At 45.8% G+C, this 15,114-nt stretch overlaps 1 protein-coding gene across 2 annotated transcripts in view; it reads right to left on the reverse strand.

Moving 5' to 3' along the window:
• The window catches only part of Slc25a26 (solute carrier family 25 member 26), an 86,319-nt gene that overhangs the window by 58,824 nt on the left and 12,381 nt on the right, over window positions 1–15,114 (reverse strand). For both annotated transcript variants that reach the window (XM_004669093.2, XM_045136108.1), the window contains exons 4-5: window positions 5,276–5,380; window positions 3,472–3,519 (exon numbers count right to left, since the gene is read on the reverse strand). In XM_004669093.2, coding sequence (XP_004669150.2) covers window positions 3,472–3,519; window positions 5,276–5,380 — 153 coding nt within the window. The remainder of the gene's footprint in view (window positions 1–3,471; window positions 3,520–5,275; window positions 5,381–15,114) is intronic.

Below are 15,114 nucleotides of genomic sequence, written 5' to 3' on the forward strand. Positions count from 1 at the left end.
AGCCTCCAGATGCATGCACCACTTTGTGCATCTGGCCTATGTGAGTCTTGGGGAATCAAACCTAGGTCCTTTTTAGCTTTGCAGGCAAGCAACTTAACAGCTAAGCCATCTCTACAGCCCCCATATTACTGCTTTAGGAGTTTGGCTGAACCTGGAGCTGCTGTTTTACGTCATATTGTCTGACCAGCGAGCCTCTGAGATTCTGCCGTCTGCCCCTACTCAAAACTGAGGCTGCCAGCACGCATGGCCACACGACATGTGTGCTGGGGCTCTAACTCCGGTCCTCGGGCACGCACACCACACACTCACCCACTGTGCCACCGCCCCACCCCTCCAGTTGCATCTTTTTTCTTTGTTTCGTTTTGGTTTACCCAAAGGAGGTTCTCACGCTAGTCCAGGCTGACCTAGAACTCATTCTGTAGCCCAGGGACATCAAACTCAAGGCAATCCTAAGTTAGCCTTCCGATGGCACCAGCACACCGGCTCCAGATGCAGCTGTCAGACACGGATCACCACAGCCCTTCCTGCAGCGCACAGTGAGCTCACACCTCCCCTGCCTGTGGACTGTGAGTCCCGTGGGGCAGACTTGTCGTGCATAATGCCCTCAGTGAAAGGAATGCCGAGTAGAACCTAGATAAACAGATCAGCTCAACTTAACTTACGCCAAGTTCTTTTTTTAAAAAGAAAAAATTTCATTGGGCTGGAGAGATGGCTTAGCGGTGAAGGTACATGCCTACGAAGCCTAAGGACCCAAGTTCAATTCTCCAGGTCACACGTAAGCCAGATGCACAAGGTAGCACATGCATCTGGAGTTCATTTGATGTGGGTAGAGGCCCTGGCATTCCCATTCTCTCCCTCCCTCTCTTTATTTCAAAATCTGTGTCCTTCTCTCTGCCTGCACTGCCCCTTTTATGTTGCTTTAAATACACACGCACGCACATGCACACGCACACACACACACACACACACACACACGTATTTGCAAGTGGGGGTTGAGGGAGACAGACAGATTAGGTGCACCAGGGCAGGAGGCCCAAACTCCTGAGGGATATGCCACCGTGCATGTGGCTTTAAGCAGGTACTGGGGAATCAAACCTGGGTCGTCAGGCTCTGCAGGCAACTGCCTTCACCTTTGAGCCATCTCTCCAAGTTCTTTTGAAACAAATTCTTTCATTGCTTTCTTTCCCTTCTCATCAATGTTCATCATCCCAAGGCTCTCCTCTTAGAACTGTGGGGACAAGGGACCTGAAATCACTATGACAATGACAAAAGATATCCTTTTGCCCTCCACTTTCAACTCACTGCAACAACACCCCTGCACAGGATGCGGGGCCACATCAAATACAGCCAGGACTGCAAGGAAGGGGAAAACGGAGGGTGAGGCAACCAGTCGAATCTGTTCACCTTCCTTAGACTTGGCGTAAACTTCCCAGGAGCTGAAACAGTTTAGAAAAACACCAAGGACAAACCTGCCACCTCTACAGACATCAGATGCAGTATGACGTGTGCCCGTGTTCACGAAATGCAAAGAGCACACATAAACACACAACCTACCATGTTGCTGGGGTGCCAACTTAAACCTCACTGTAATGTGTGATGGTGACAGAAACAGAACTATTACTGCCACAGGCTAAATGTGTACGTCTCCTGGCAGTGCTCACTAGGGCTTCCGTGCAGCTCTCATTGAAACAATCAAATGAGCTCTCGCCAAAATGATTTGGTACTGTTGTCAGAATAATGTAAGAATCGAAACTGTTTATAATGCCAGAACTTTGTTTAAAGCAGACATTTCACTTCATATTTGTCTCACTTGAAAAAGAAGCTACATTTCATTCAGCAGTAATTCTTCTCTCATTTTATCCTAGAATATATGCAGAAGCAATACTTCAACCAAAATCAGTTCTGAAAGATCTTTTATAGAAATGCATAATGCAGAAGACCCCAATTAAATTTCCCACAAAGCTCTACCACTGTGAGTAAACACAGTCATCTCCATAAGGTCACACTATTTGTAAGGAGTGCGCCAAAAACAATTACTAGTACGACATATGTCAAAACAAATTAAAAAGAAAAAACAGAACACAGTTGTAACCATGTGTTTTATCTTTTGTATGCAAAACTATACGCTCTGAAATGGAAATATATTCATTTATTCACTCCTTTCAGAAAAATAAAACATGTTGTTACTCCTCCCGCCCCTATTTCTTGTACCTGGGTGAATTCTGAGTCAATAACACAGGTTCAGTAAGTCAGAATGTAAGTACGTGATGAAGAGGCCAGCCAGCTGATATGTGTGAGACAGTCACCATCAATGAGTAATTAATTTGGAAAGAATCAGTTTGCTACCAAAAAAGTTGTCCCAGGGTTTCTTCCAACTAGGCTACACTGGATGTTATCACCTTGAGAAAAATCAAACTTTAAAGTCACATGTCATGGACTGGACAGATGGCTTAGTGTTTAAGGTACTTTGCCTGCAAAGCCAAAGGACACAGGTTCAATTTCCTAGTACCCACATAAAGCCAGATGCACAAGGTGGAGTATACATCCAGAGTTCATTTACAGTTGCTAGAGGCCCTGGCATGCCCATCCTCCCTCTCTAATACATACATAGAGTATTTTTTACATAATGTCCCATGTCTCTATTTGCCATCTAGAAACACCACCTGAGGATGAACAAGATCTCAAAGTGTTTCAACACTAGAAACAGTTTAACAAATGAAAATGGTTCAGCATCCCAGGAGCACCAAGCAGAAAACACAGATGAAGATGAGTTTTCTCCTTAGAAAACTCCCCTCCCAGCCTAAGGACTCTATGTCTCGCTAGGTCAACACCAACTTCTGGCTTTCAAAGGGCCCCGGGCAGCACGCACTACCACAGGCCGTGGACACTGAAGCCGCGAGCAAAGCTCTGCTTCACTGCCCACTGCACCCCCAAGCCCACCACAGCCCCTTAGTGGTGGAAGACACGACGCAGAAGCTGAGGCAGCCTGTCCGTCACGGGCAGTGACAGGCCTCAGGCTCACAGTGAATCCCCAGCTCATCACATTGTATCTGGGACGCCCAAGCTACCTCCCCACGGCAGGCTTCCAAACACTTGTCACAGAATGCTTCTTTCATAACCATCTGTTTTTACTGAGTAACTGCATAACAATAGTTAATGCAGTACGTTACTCTTAGTACTTACTTTGTAATATGTCAGCTGTCACGGACATTCAGCCACCCTAGAGAAGCAATGACACCACATGTGTGGCTTGTTCAGAGCTCTGGGACAGCCCTTTGGGCAAACTCTTGCTATCATTCCCTCTGATGGGAGAACCAAGGTAAGACAGAGCAGTGTTGATGAGTGATCATCATTTCCCCCTTGTTTCTTACACCAGGTTCTCCAGATACATCTGACTGTTAAGAAATGTTGAGTTGAGTGAGTTTACTCACAGTGAACTTCCCCATGAAAACAGGGAGTCCCCTCTCTTACCTCTCGTAAGACGGTGCTTTTGTACCCTCGGTACAGTCCCTGGACACCCTGGAACAAGCACAAAGTCACAACATCAGAATGCTGGTCAGCACAGACTTCTGAATGACACTGTGAAGAAAGCACATTGACCTGTCCTAATCTGAGCCCTGAGGCCTTCACCCGCACCACAGCTCTGCAGAGTTAAAAAGACTCCGCGTTGGTTTATGGCCGTCCCAGATCAGCTCGCTCCCTTTACGTGCACGTCTCTAAAACAAGACAGGCTACCCGCCGTGTTCACTACCTGCTGTTGCTACTCAGACTTTCTTCTCTTGCAAAAAAGAACCCAAGAGGCTTTAAATACATTTCAAAAAGCAAATACAAAGAATTGCATAATTATTCAATATAAAAAGATATCTTTATTTCACAGCTTTTCTATCAGAAATTTGTTAGCAATCTTTCAGTAAAGTGTGATCTATATTACGAGGTAAGCCTGGCTTTATACACTTAAGCATCCACACAGTCCAATGGAGCAGGATCCCACAGGACTGATTCCAATCCTATAATTAAGATAGGCAATGTTTCTTCTGCCCAGGTGACAGACCATGAGGAGTCACTATTGGGCAGGTGTGGTGGCACACACCTGTAATCCCGGCAGTCAGAAGGCAGAGGCAGGAGGACTGCAAGTCTGAGGCTAATCTGGGATACATACTAAGTCCTTGTTTCAATAAGTAAATACTCTTCTAAAACATTGACTCACATGATTAAAAAAACAAGTCATGCTGGAGAGAGAGCTTAGCTGTGAAGGCATTTGCCTGCAAAGCCAAAGGACCCAGGTTCAATTCTCTAGGATCCATGTAAGCCAGATGCGCAAAGAGGCGCATGAATCTGGAGTTCATCTGCAGTGGCTGGAGGCCCTAACGCACCCATTCTCTCTCAAATAAATAAATAAAGTCACCAGCTGTGGTGGCACATGCCTGTAGCCCCAGCTGCTGGAGAAGCTGGGCAGGAGAATTCAATGATCCACAAGTTCAAGGCCAGCATGGACAACATAGCAAGACCTTGACTTGATCTTGACCAAAAAAAAAAGAAAGAAAGAAAAAAGAAAAAAACAGTGATGAAAAAGGTTCCTGTCAAAACTACAAAAGGAAAATGGGTAACTGGCCCTTAGTCATATATGAAGGAGGAACAGTTCTGACCCCCAGCTGACACTGATTATAGAGGGCGCCTTTTCATAGAAGCATGATGCCGCTAATAACTAGGAGCAGTCCATTAACCCATTTTTTAAATATTTTTATTTATTGAGAGAGAGAAAGAAAATGGACATGTCAGAGCCTCTAGCCACTGCAAATGTACTCCAGACACATGCACTGCCTTGTGCATCTGGCTTACATGAGTACTGGGGAATTGAACCTGGGTTCTTAGGCTTTGCAGGCAGGCGCCTTAACCACTAAGCCATCTGTCCAGCCCCATTATTCCATGTTGATAGCAAGTATTTCTTCTCTTTCATAGGCCCTCAAATTCTATAGGAATGATTTAGTATTTTCCGTGACCTCACATATTTACAGTCTGTCTCATATCTGAACCTGCCATACCTTCAGGAGGAGGGTGTGTAGGGAACACGCAAGAGCATCACTTTATACATGCTTCTTTTGAAGTTTGAAACAATAACACAGTAATTCAAAAACAAGGAAAATAAAGGGACTACAATGGGACACCACGTTCAGCTCCAGGGGTGTTCTGAGGCTTCTGGCCTGAGCCTCCACGCTCCTATTAAGGATATAAAATCCTCCTCCACAATGACAAAAAAATCTAAAAGCCATCTTACCTCTTCACGTAAGATGTTAGAGAAAATCCGAAATGTTTTTGAAGAAGCAGACACCTGAGCCCTCTGCTTAACCACCTCAGAGGGTACTCGAATCAGGCAGGCAACCTAAAATACATAAACTTAATTACATCTTGAAAAGGAAATCACTGTTGTGAAATGTGACACTGTTTGTATAAGCAAGACTTAGAATAAAAATGTATCATGAGGCCACGGAGATGGCTTGGTCAATAACGTGCTCACTATGTAGCCCAGGTTGGCCATAATCTTCCTATCTCAAGCTCCCAAATTCTAGGGTTACAGTAGGGATGTGTGCACCAGCATGCCTGGCTGGGACTTGCCCTTCCTAACTCACACTCCCCTAATTTCTAACTGGAGATTCTGATGCCACTTGGATATAATGTAAGGCTGCGCCAAATTAAGTAGCTCTAGGAATTTAGAAAGAGAGAGAGAGAGACAGAAACATGCATATGTGCACACATGTGTGATGTGGGTGTGTGTGTAGAGGTCAGAGGACAACTCTCGGGGGTCCCTCCTCACCTTCCACCTCATGGGCGGCAGGGTCTCTCACTGCTCTAGGCTAGCTGCTCTGCAAGCTTTGCAGGGACTCTCCCAACCCTGCCTCTACTCCCTCTCACGCCAGACACACTGCAATCACCAACGCCCACTCCAGCTTCCAGCTTCACATGGGTTCCAGGGATCCAAACTTAGACTTCAAGCTGAGCTATCTCCCCAACCCTTGAGAAACTTTTTTTGTTTGTTTGTTTTTATTTATTTGAGAGTGAGTGAGAGGGAGAGAGAATGGGCGTGCCAGGGTCTCCAGCCACTGCAAACAAACTCCAGACGCATGCGCCACCTTGTGCATTTGGCTTATGTGGGTCCTGGGGAATCGAGCCTCGAACCGGGGTTCTTAGGCTTCACAGGCAAACGCTTAACCACTAAGCCATCTCTCTAGCCCAAGAAACTTTTGAAGTAAAAACAAATAATGAACATTGGAGTCTGTAAGCCATCTGGTCTCTGTCATAAATGTTCAACAACACTGTTTTGTACTAAAGTACAAAGAAGCCAAAGATGACAAAATGTAAATGAACAGTTTGGCCATCCCCCAATAAAACTTTATTTACAAAAGCATGCATTAGCTTGCCAAGCACTGGTCTAGGTATCAACACGGGCACTTTCCTCTGTGAGACGAGCCTTGGCACAGAGCAGATGTGGGCCTGAGACCCCACAACACAGGAGACAAAGGAGGCCTGTGACCTGACTGTTGGGGGTCGTCAAGTCGGCCAGCATGTCACCTCTGAAGGCTGAAAGTGGACGACTTCCGATGCACCACAAAAGGCAGGCTTACAACAGAAGACTCGTTACCTCAAGCTACTTTGCTCCCAAAACTGGCATTCAGCAAACCATAAAATCTGATTTATCTTCATCCATTAAGCATTTGAATCCTAATTATTCATTCCTGAAGATGTCTGCCATTGAAGCCATCATGTCTTTCTACCCAGTTTCCCTGCAAACTCGCATAATTCACTTTTAACAAAAATATATTGAGGGAGCTGGGCATGGTGGCACACATCTTTAATTCCAGCACTTGGGAGGCTGAGGTAGGAGGATCACTGTGAGTCTGAGGCCACCCTGAGATGACATAGTGAATTCCAGGTCAGCCTGAGCTAGAGTGAAACCCTACCTCAAAAAAACCATGTATGTATGTATGTATGTATGTATATAATATTGAAGGGTTGGGGAGATGACTCAGTGGCTAAAGGTGCTTGGTTAGAAAGTCTGCTGGCTTGGGATCAGTTCCCCAAACACCCACAGACAGCCCGATACACTAACAAAGACAATACACAAGACGCCCATGGAAAAAGAGGAAGATATACTCGTTCAGCCAGGCAGGGAGGGGCATGCCTGGAATCCCGGTACTTGGTTAGTGGAGATAGGAGGATCAGGAGTTCAGGGTCATCCTTGGCTACATAGGGAGTTCAAGACCAGCCTGGCTACATAAAACCTTGACTAGGGCTGGACTGATGGCTTAGCAGTTGAAGGCACTTGCTTGTAAAGCCTGATGGTCCAAGTTCCATTCCCCAGTACCCACATAAAGCCAGATGCACAAAGTGGTGCATGCCGATGGAGTCCACCTGCAGCAGCAGGTGAGTGCAAAATGGGATGTGAGCAGGAGTTGTGAGCACAGTACCTTAGCAGGTATATGCAGCCCAGAAATGAATGCATGGCTTTAAGACAAGAAAGATACCGTGGCCAGAACTGCAGACATCACAAGCATACAGATAAGGGTTGGGCCCAAAGAACAGATCACCCAAAGACAGAGCCAAGAGACAGGAGCAAGGACAAGTGTGGAGCTTAGAGGCATCTAGCTTTGAGGCAAGCAAGAAGAGCTGGTTGGTGACACGCGGGATGTGGAAGGGTCAGGTCCCTGGGCAGGCTCCAGCTCGCCTCAGCTGCTCCATGACAGGCTCCCAGGGAGAGCACCAGCAGCTGCTGCCTCCCCTGTGCTGAAGAACCAAGACAGGTTCTGATACAAGACTAGAAAAAACAGAGCAGAATTACAGATTTGTTTTCTGTACCCTCTGCAATTACAATGTTGTATTACCTCATAAGTTTTTCCCCATTTCCCCTTTGAAATTAAAGGAAAAATTTGTTATAGACCAAAGATTTCAAGTAAGAGAAAAGTAAGATGAAAGGGCTCATTTAAACCACACTTTCAAATGCAAGCCAAATAACAGCTCTGATAAAAATAACATTTATTTGTAATTTGGTAATAATTGCCAAGATTGAACAGCTTACCAGTGGGGCTTAAGATTGCATCTAAGTTGTTTCTTTTGGTATAAACTTTCAGAAACAAACTACACACCGAGGTAGGAAATCAAGTCCACGATGCACACAGGAGCCTGAAGGACAGGTTCCACATCTGAAACTCTCTGAAGAATGAAAACAGGCGAGGGAGAAAGAGCAGAGAGAAGTACACTATTGCTTGCACTTTTCAATTCAAAGGGTCAACGATGAACTACGGCCCCAATATGTCAAGAAAATAGGAACTGCCTTCTTTTGAGGTTTGGCATAAATATGCATCGACTTCACGCTTGCTGACCCGCTGTGTTCTTAGATTATGTTTTTATCTTAGAGATGCAGCAGCCAAAGAAACCTTTGAAACTGTTCTCAGATGAAAAACAATCTACCTCACCGAGGGACAGTTCCTAGCTTGGCCTCCCGACTTCTGTGTGGCAAGCTGGGCTGCAGAGACAGGCTGTCAACTCAACAACCGCCTCCGTGCCCCCCCCCCCCCCCGTGCTTCCAGTGTCCTCCACTAGGTTTCTGTTTTCGCTGAGCCTTTTCAGAGATCCATGTGAGACACAACAGCCTCTCAGTGCGCGAGGACGGAGCAGATGACCACTGGGGACAAAGTAAGGGAATGTGAATCTCACACATCTTGGCATAGTCTGACGGGGGACAGTGGCAGCTAATTAAACCTGAGGAGCTTTTGTATGCTTCAGTGTGAGCAGTGGAGCAGACAGCTGGAGTTTTCCACAAAGAAAACATACTTAAAGCCAGGCATGGTGGCACACACCAGCAACCCCGGCACTAGGGGTGGAGGCAGAGGATCTGGAGTTCAAGGCCAGTCTGCCTGACCAACCCTGCCTCAAAATATGAAAACAATAACAAGACATGTCCTGCCACCTTTTAGCAACACTGAAATGAAGTGCCTAGCTCACTAGAGTTAGTATCAGTAATGCCACCAACATCGAATTTTGGTTAAATAACATTTTCCTTTCTCAGATGTAAAAACTTTTCTGGACATTAATTTATTGTTGCAACAGATAGCTTAAGTGTTTTTAAAACACAAGACCATAACTCATAAGACTGAATGTCTAAGAGTGATTAAGATGAATGAAGGGAGAGAGAGGAGATGGGGACCAGGTGGTGCTAAGTCCTCAGGCTCCCCCAATGCCACAGTCTCGATCCACATCTCAGCACCGTGCCAGCCAGGACTGCAGTCTCCCTATTGAGGAAACAGCCACCAACGCCTCAACCCAGTCTTCACACATCAACTCCCATCTAGTTCAATACAGTTCACAAAACAGTACCAATACATTTTTTTTAATCTTTTTATTAATTTGAGAGTGACAGACACAGAGAGAAAGACAGATAGAGGGAGAGAGAGAGAATGGGCACGCCAGGGCTTCCAGCCACTGCAAATGAACTCCAGATGCATGCACCCCCCTTGTGCATCTGGCTAACGTGGGACCTGGGGAACCGAGCCTTGAACCGGGGTCCTTAGGCTTCACAGGCAAGCGCTTAACCGCTAAGCCATCTCTCCAGCCCACCAATACATTTTAAAGCTTTTATTTTTATTTATTTATTTGAGAGGGACAGACAGAGAGATAAAGAGGCAGATAGAGAATGGGCACGCCAGGCCCTCCAGCCACTGCAAGTGGTCCAGATGCATGTGCCACCTTGTGCATCTGGCTTACGTGGGTCCTGGGGAATCAAGCCTCGAACCAGGGTCCTTAGGCTTCATAGGCAAGCACTTAACGGCTAAGCCATCTCTCCAGCCCACCAATACATTTTATGAGGAAATCCATCAACTTTAGACATTGCTCTACTACTGAACGCTAAACACAATCACTGTTTTGTATGTAAATGAATCGGAGATATCCACAGAGCTGTCTGGCTCAGGTGGCAGAGTTCAATCCCAGCCTTGTGGTTACAGTCTCCAGGAATATCTTCACTAAAGGTACACTGTTACTTATAAATATGTATGGACTTAGGAGGCTTTAAATCAAAGAGTTATTCATATTTCAGCTAACGACTCTACACTAAATTGAATATTAGTTTGAGAATACGGCATACAGAACCAACCAGGGCTTAATCATATTCCAAGTAAAACCTATGCTCGATTTTGCAGAACAAACTCCTGATGGCAAATTACTGTGAGGGATGTTAGGGACCAAGACATATAACACTGAAAATTTTTGAAATGTTCAGTTTGTTAATTTGTACTTTATCCACATTTTTAGTAATTCTCAAAATTCTCTTTAGAAAGCAGGCTTCAGATTATGCCTAACCTATCTTTCTGTAACACTATTTCAAATGAAAATTTCTAAACCTCAACAGTTCATTTATGTAGCAAGTCTGCCATCTTCTGGTTAAGTGTGAAAATGCACCTGTTGGTAAACCAATGTGTAAATCCCACTCCTGTCTCCTTAAACTTTATTCCCAAGCACGAGGGCATACCTTTTACCTACACCAAGAGCCAATAGGCATTGTAAGAAATATTTAGATCTCTGTAGGTACTGGTCCTTCTCTTGACAGACAAAACCACTACTTCCCCAGGTCACCCAAACTCACACCAAGTTCACAGTCCTAATAATTTTATCAACCTGAGGCTGGAAAGATGGCTCATTGGTTAAAGGTGCTTGCCTGCAAAACCTGACTGCCCAGGTTTAATTCCTCAGTACCCACACAAAGCCAAATTCACAAAGTAACATGTGTCTGGAGTTTTTGTTTCCAGTAGCAAAAGGCCCTGAGATGCCCATTTTCCCTCCCCTTGCAAATAAATAAAAATATTTAAAAATAAATTATATCAACTTGGGTCTAAAAGATGTTTTCTGAATTTCATGCAACCAGTAAGTACCAAATGTCCTTTTGACTTTTGGACTTCTCCATGACAGATGTGAGTCATCATTTCACAGGGAGATTTGAAAGCAGCCCCTGGACTCATCTATAGACTTCTGCCAGTATTTAAAAAAAAAAAAAAAAAAGCCTGAAGGGGGCTGGAGAGATGACTCGGGTGTTAAAGGCACTTGCTTGTAAAACCTGAAAACCTGGTGGCCCAGGTTCAATTCCTCATGTAAAGCCAGATGTACAAAGTGCGTTTGCAGTGGCAGGAGGCCAGCTGAGCCCAAACTCTCTTTGCTGGTGTGCCTCTGAAGACCAGGTGTAATAGGACCTGGCTCATTTGGGTGCTGCCATAACAAACCACACAGACTAAGTGGTCACCTGTCACAGTGCTTTGACTCGAACTGCAAAGTGGGGCTTCCTCAGACAAAGTGAGGATGTGGGCACACAGGCCGTGAACTGCCCATGTTAAGAGGGCAGAGCATTCCTGGCTCGCTGCTCCTTCCTCAAACTCTCCCACCCTGACCTTCCTGCTTCCCTTCCCTCCAGGAGGAAGGACAGAACAGGACCACCCAATAATACAGCAGACCTTTCCAACCTCAAGATCCTCAGCCCACCCACCAATCCCCTCTTGCCAAGTCTATCCAGAGATCAGTACTTTGGGGGAGGAGCATGAGTGCCTACATTCATGATTAACAGCTAGACTACTGTGATGGTTAAGTTTGTGTCAACTTGATCTGTTTAGGAATCCACAGACTTTCCTCATAAGTGGGTCTCTGAGGTTGCTTCCAGGAAGGATTAACTAGAGGAGGAATCCTTCCCCAAGGGGAGGCTTTATCCAGAGCAGCTCTGGGAAGAAAAGCATCCTCCTCCCCTCCCACCTGGCTGCGGGTGCTGTTTGCGGCTTTCCAGTGTGGACTGCAGACCAGCGTGGGCCAAAGAGCAGCGTCTCTCCAGCACACCTCCAGGCCTTCAGTGACGGATGGGGACTGCTGAGGCATCCAGCCTGGTGGACTGAGCAGCTACCAGGTTCCTTGACTCCCAGGCCTGTAATCTGCTGTTGTTGGGCTGTCAGAAGCTAATCCAATAAATTCCCTTTTAATACAATTCATTCTATCTGTTCTGTTCCTCTAGAGAACCCTGACTAATATAGCTATATATACAGACATACATGTATGGATGAAATCTAGAGTGAGCTAAATTCTTATTACCCAAGCACTCTTTTTTTCCTTCTTCTCCACTGTCATATTTTAATACCTTACAGAAAAAGCAAGAAGCTGTATGCGGTTTCTGGCAGCACTTAACACTGACCCAGCCCAGCATTCGGTGGTGTCTCAGTGTCCACAGAAGCCAAGCAACCTTCAGCAAGTCACTCAACTTTTCTCAGCTTTTATCTTTTGAGCTAGTTTTCCTCTCAAAACTATGAAGGGGGCTGGGAAGATGGCTCAACAGTTAAAGGCACTTGCTTGTAAAACCTGACTCCCCAGGTTCAATCCCCAGAACCCATGTAAAACCACCAGATGCACAAAATGGCACATGCATCTGCACTTTATTTGCAGTAGCAAGTGGTCTTGGTGTACCTATTCTGTCTCTCCCTCCCTCCCTCCCCTCTTCTCTCTCTCCTTTCAAGTAAATAAAATTTACTTTTTATTCACTATGAAGGTACAAAAACACATCACATGTGGAACTTTTATATGTGTTATGTATGAGGGTGAGGCTGGGCACTGGGTAGCCTGTGCTGTCTCATCCACATGAGAACGTGGATGGGCAGATGAAGCCCTGCTAGTCCAGCTGAGGGCCACAGGAGCTCTGTGAGCCCACACAGAGCACAGCCGCGAGCCACGGCTGATCTCCAGCTCTGGTCTGAGCCCAGAGCCACACCATCTGTGCTCTGTCCTCACGGAAGTGCCCGAGATAAGTTTCTGGTTACTCAATGAATAGATCCCACTAACTCTTTTAAAATACCGTTATTTTTATTTATTTATTTGAAAGAGACACAGGAGGAGGAGAAACAAAGAAAGAGGCAGACAGAGAATGGGCGCTCAGAGCCTCCAGCCACTGCAAACAATCTCCAGATGCATGTGCCCTCGTGTGCATCTGGGTTATGTGGGTCCTGGGGAGTTGAACCTGGATCCTTTGGCTTTGCAGGCAAATGCCTTAATGGCTAAGCCATTGATCCAGCCCCCACTAATTCTTTTATATGGATCTCAGAAAGAGGACTCAACATTTCTCATTTGCTTCTTAGCAGTTATCAAGGTCCCAGCCATCCATGAGGCATTCAAATACTGAGAGTCACACACAGCCATAAAGCAAGTCTGTACCACGTGGCTACCAAGAGCCCCAACCATGGGCTGGAAGATGGCTCTGTGGATAAAGCACTTGGCTCTCTCTCCATCACTTTCTCCCTCTGCACACCCTGCTGGCTCTGCTGCTCCACCTGGATCTACCACGCTCTCCTCACCACCCCAACACACGGCTGCTGAACACCGCTGTGGAGAGGACAGCTCTGACCAGTGCTGTCCACTGTGCAGGGTAACAAACATACTCCTTACCAGAGCAGGTTCCTCGTGCTCCCAGTCACCTCGCTTACCAAGACCCTTCAGAATGCTCCAACCACTAAGAACGTGGAAGGGAGTGAGAGCTTTCCAAGACCCTTTCTTACATCCACCCACCTAACAAAACATATTCTGAACATAAAGGCAATGGCGTCATATTATAGCTGACATTCCTGATAACAGTCTCACGTGTGCACACATATAGTGGCCATGCGAGGATGGATGTGTTAATTAGTTTCATTACAGTACCATTGTACTATCTATATGACTCACAAAAATGCTGAGTACCTTAAAAATGCACAATATTATTTTTAAAGTAAATTAGCTAAAGTTAATATGGCTCAAAGGTAACATAGTCTATGAGCCCTTTTCTGAGCCTACATCCTGATCCAGACAAAACCAACCACATCTTCCCTTCAGGATCTCACTCTCCTTTGGACTTCTACTAAAACTGCCTGTGCCCCTAGCGTGTTCTCCTGGGCCTGCCTACTCTTCCAGGAGGCACCGCAGCCCGAGGCAGCACCTTCCACCACCTTCAATCCTGGGATCTAGATCCATGTAGCCAGGTGAGGGCACAAAGATGAGCTGAACAAAACAGACTGTAAAAAGAGGCTGGAGAGATGGCTCAGTGGTTAAAGGCACTTGCTTGCAAGGTCTAAAAGCCTGGATTTGATTCCCTAGCACCCACATAAAGCAGATGCACAAAGTGTCGCATGCATATAAAGTTTGTTTGCAGCAGCAAGAAGCCCTGGCATGCCCTTGTCTGTGTGTCTCTCTCTGCTTGCAAATAAAAATATTTATTAATGTATGTATGTACTTATTTATTCTTTAAAAAAAAGAAAGAGAGAACAAAGGCCACGTATGGTGACTCATGCTGACTAATCCCAGCACTTGGGATGATGAGGTAGGAGTGCCATCATGACTTCAAGGCCAGCCTGGGATACAGACTGAGTTTCGGGTAAGTCTAGGCTAGAATGAGACCCTGCCTCAAGAAAACTAAAATGTGGGCTGGAGAGATGGCTCAGTGGCTAAGGTGCTTGCCTGCAAAGGCTAAGGTCTGGGGTTCGATTCCCAATAACCCATGTAAAGCCAGAGACACAAAGTAGCACATGAATACAGAGTTTGTTTGCAGCAACTAGAGGCCCTGGCACACCCACTCTTCTTTTATTTCTGTTTGCAAATAAGATTTTTAAAAAAAATTTTTATTTATTTATTTGAGAGCGACAGACACAGAGAGAAAGACAGATAGAGGGAGAGAGAGAGAATGGGCGCGCCAGGGCTTCCAGCCTCTGCAAATGAACTCCAGATGCGTGGGCCCCCTTGTGCATCTGGCTAACGTGGGACCTGGGGAACCGAGCCTTGAACCGGGGTCCTTAGGCTTCACAGGCAAGCACTTAACCGCTAAGCCATCTCTCCAGCCCACAAATAAGATTTTTGAAAAATTAAATAAAAGCAAAACTGAACAGAGAAGTCCAAGAGAACAGAACCTTCTACGAAGAAGAGAGAGAAAAGGGGAAAGCAACCTAGGCACATGGGTCCTCATATGTGGCTCCTGAGATGTCACCTGGACAGCAACTGCTAGAAGGATAATGAAAATGCATGGTAGCATTTATTTCTGAAATGTTTCAGTGTCCCGTGAGAAGTAATCTGACCATA

Source organism: Jaculus jaculus, chromosome 16 (genome assembly GCF_020740685.1).
Source record: "Jaculus jaculus isolate mJacJac1 chromosome 16, mJacJac1.mat.Y.cur, whole genome shotgun sequence".
Lineage (NCBI taxonomy): Eukaryota > Metazoa > Chordata > Mammalia > Rodentia > Dipodidae > Jaculus > Jaculus jaculus.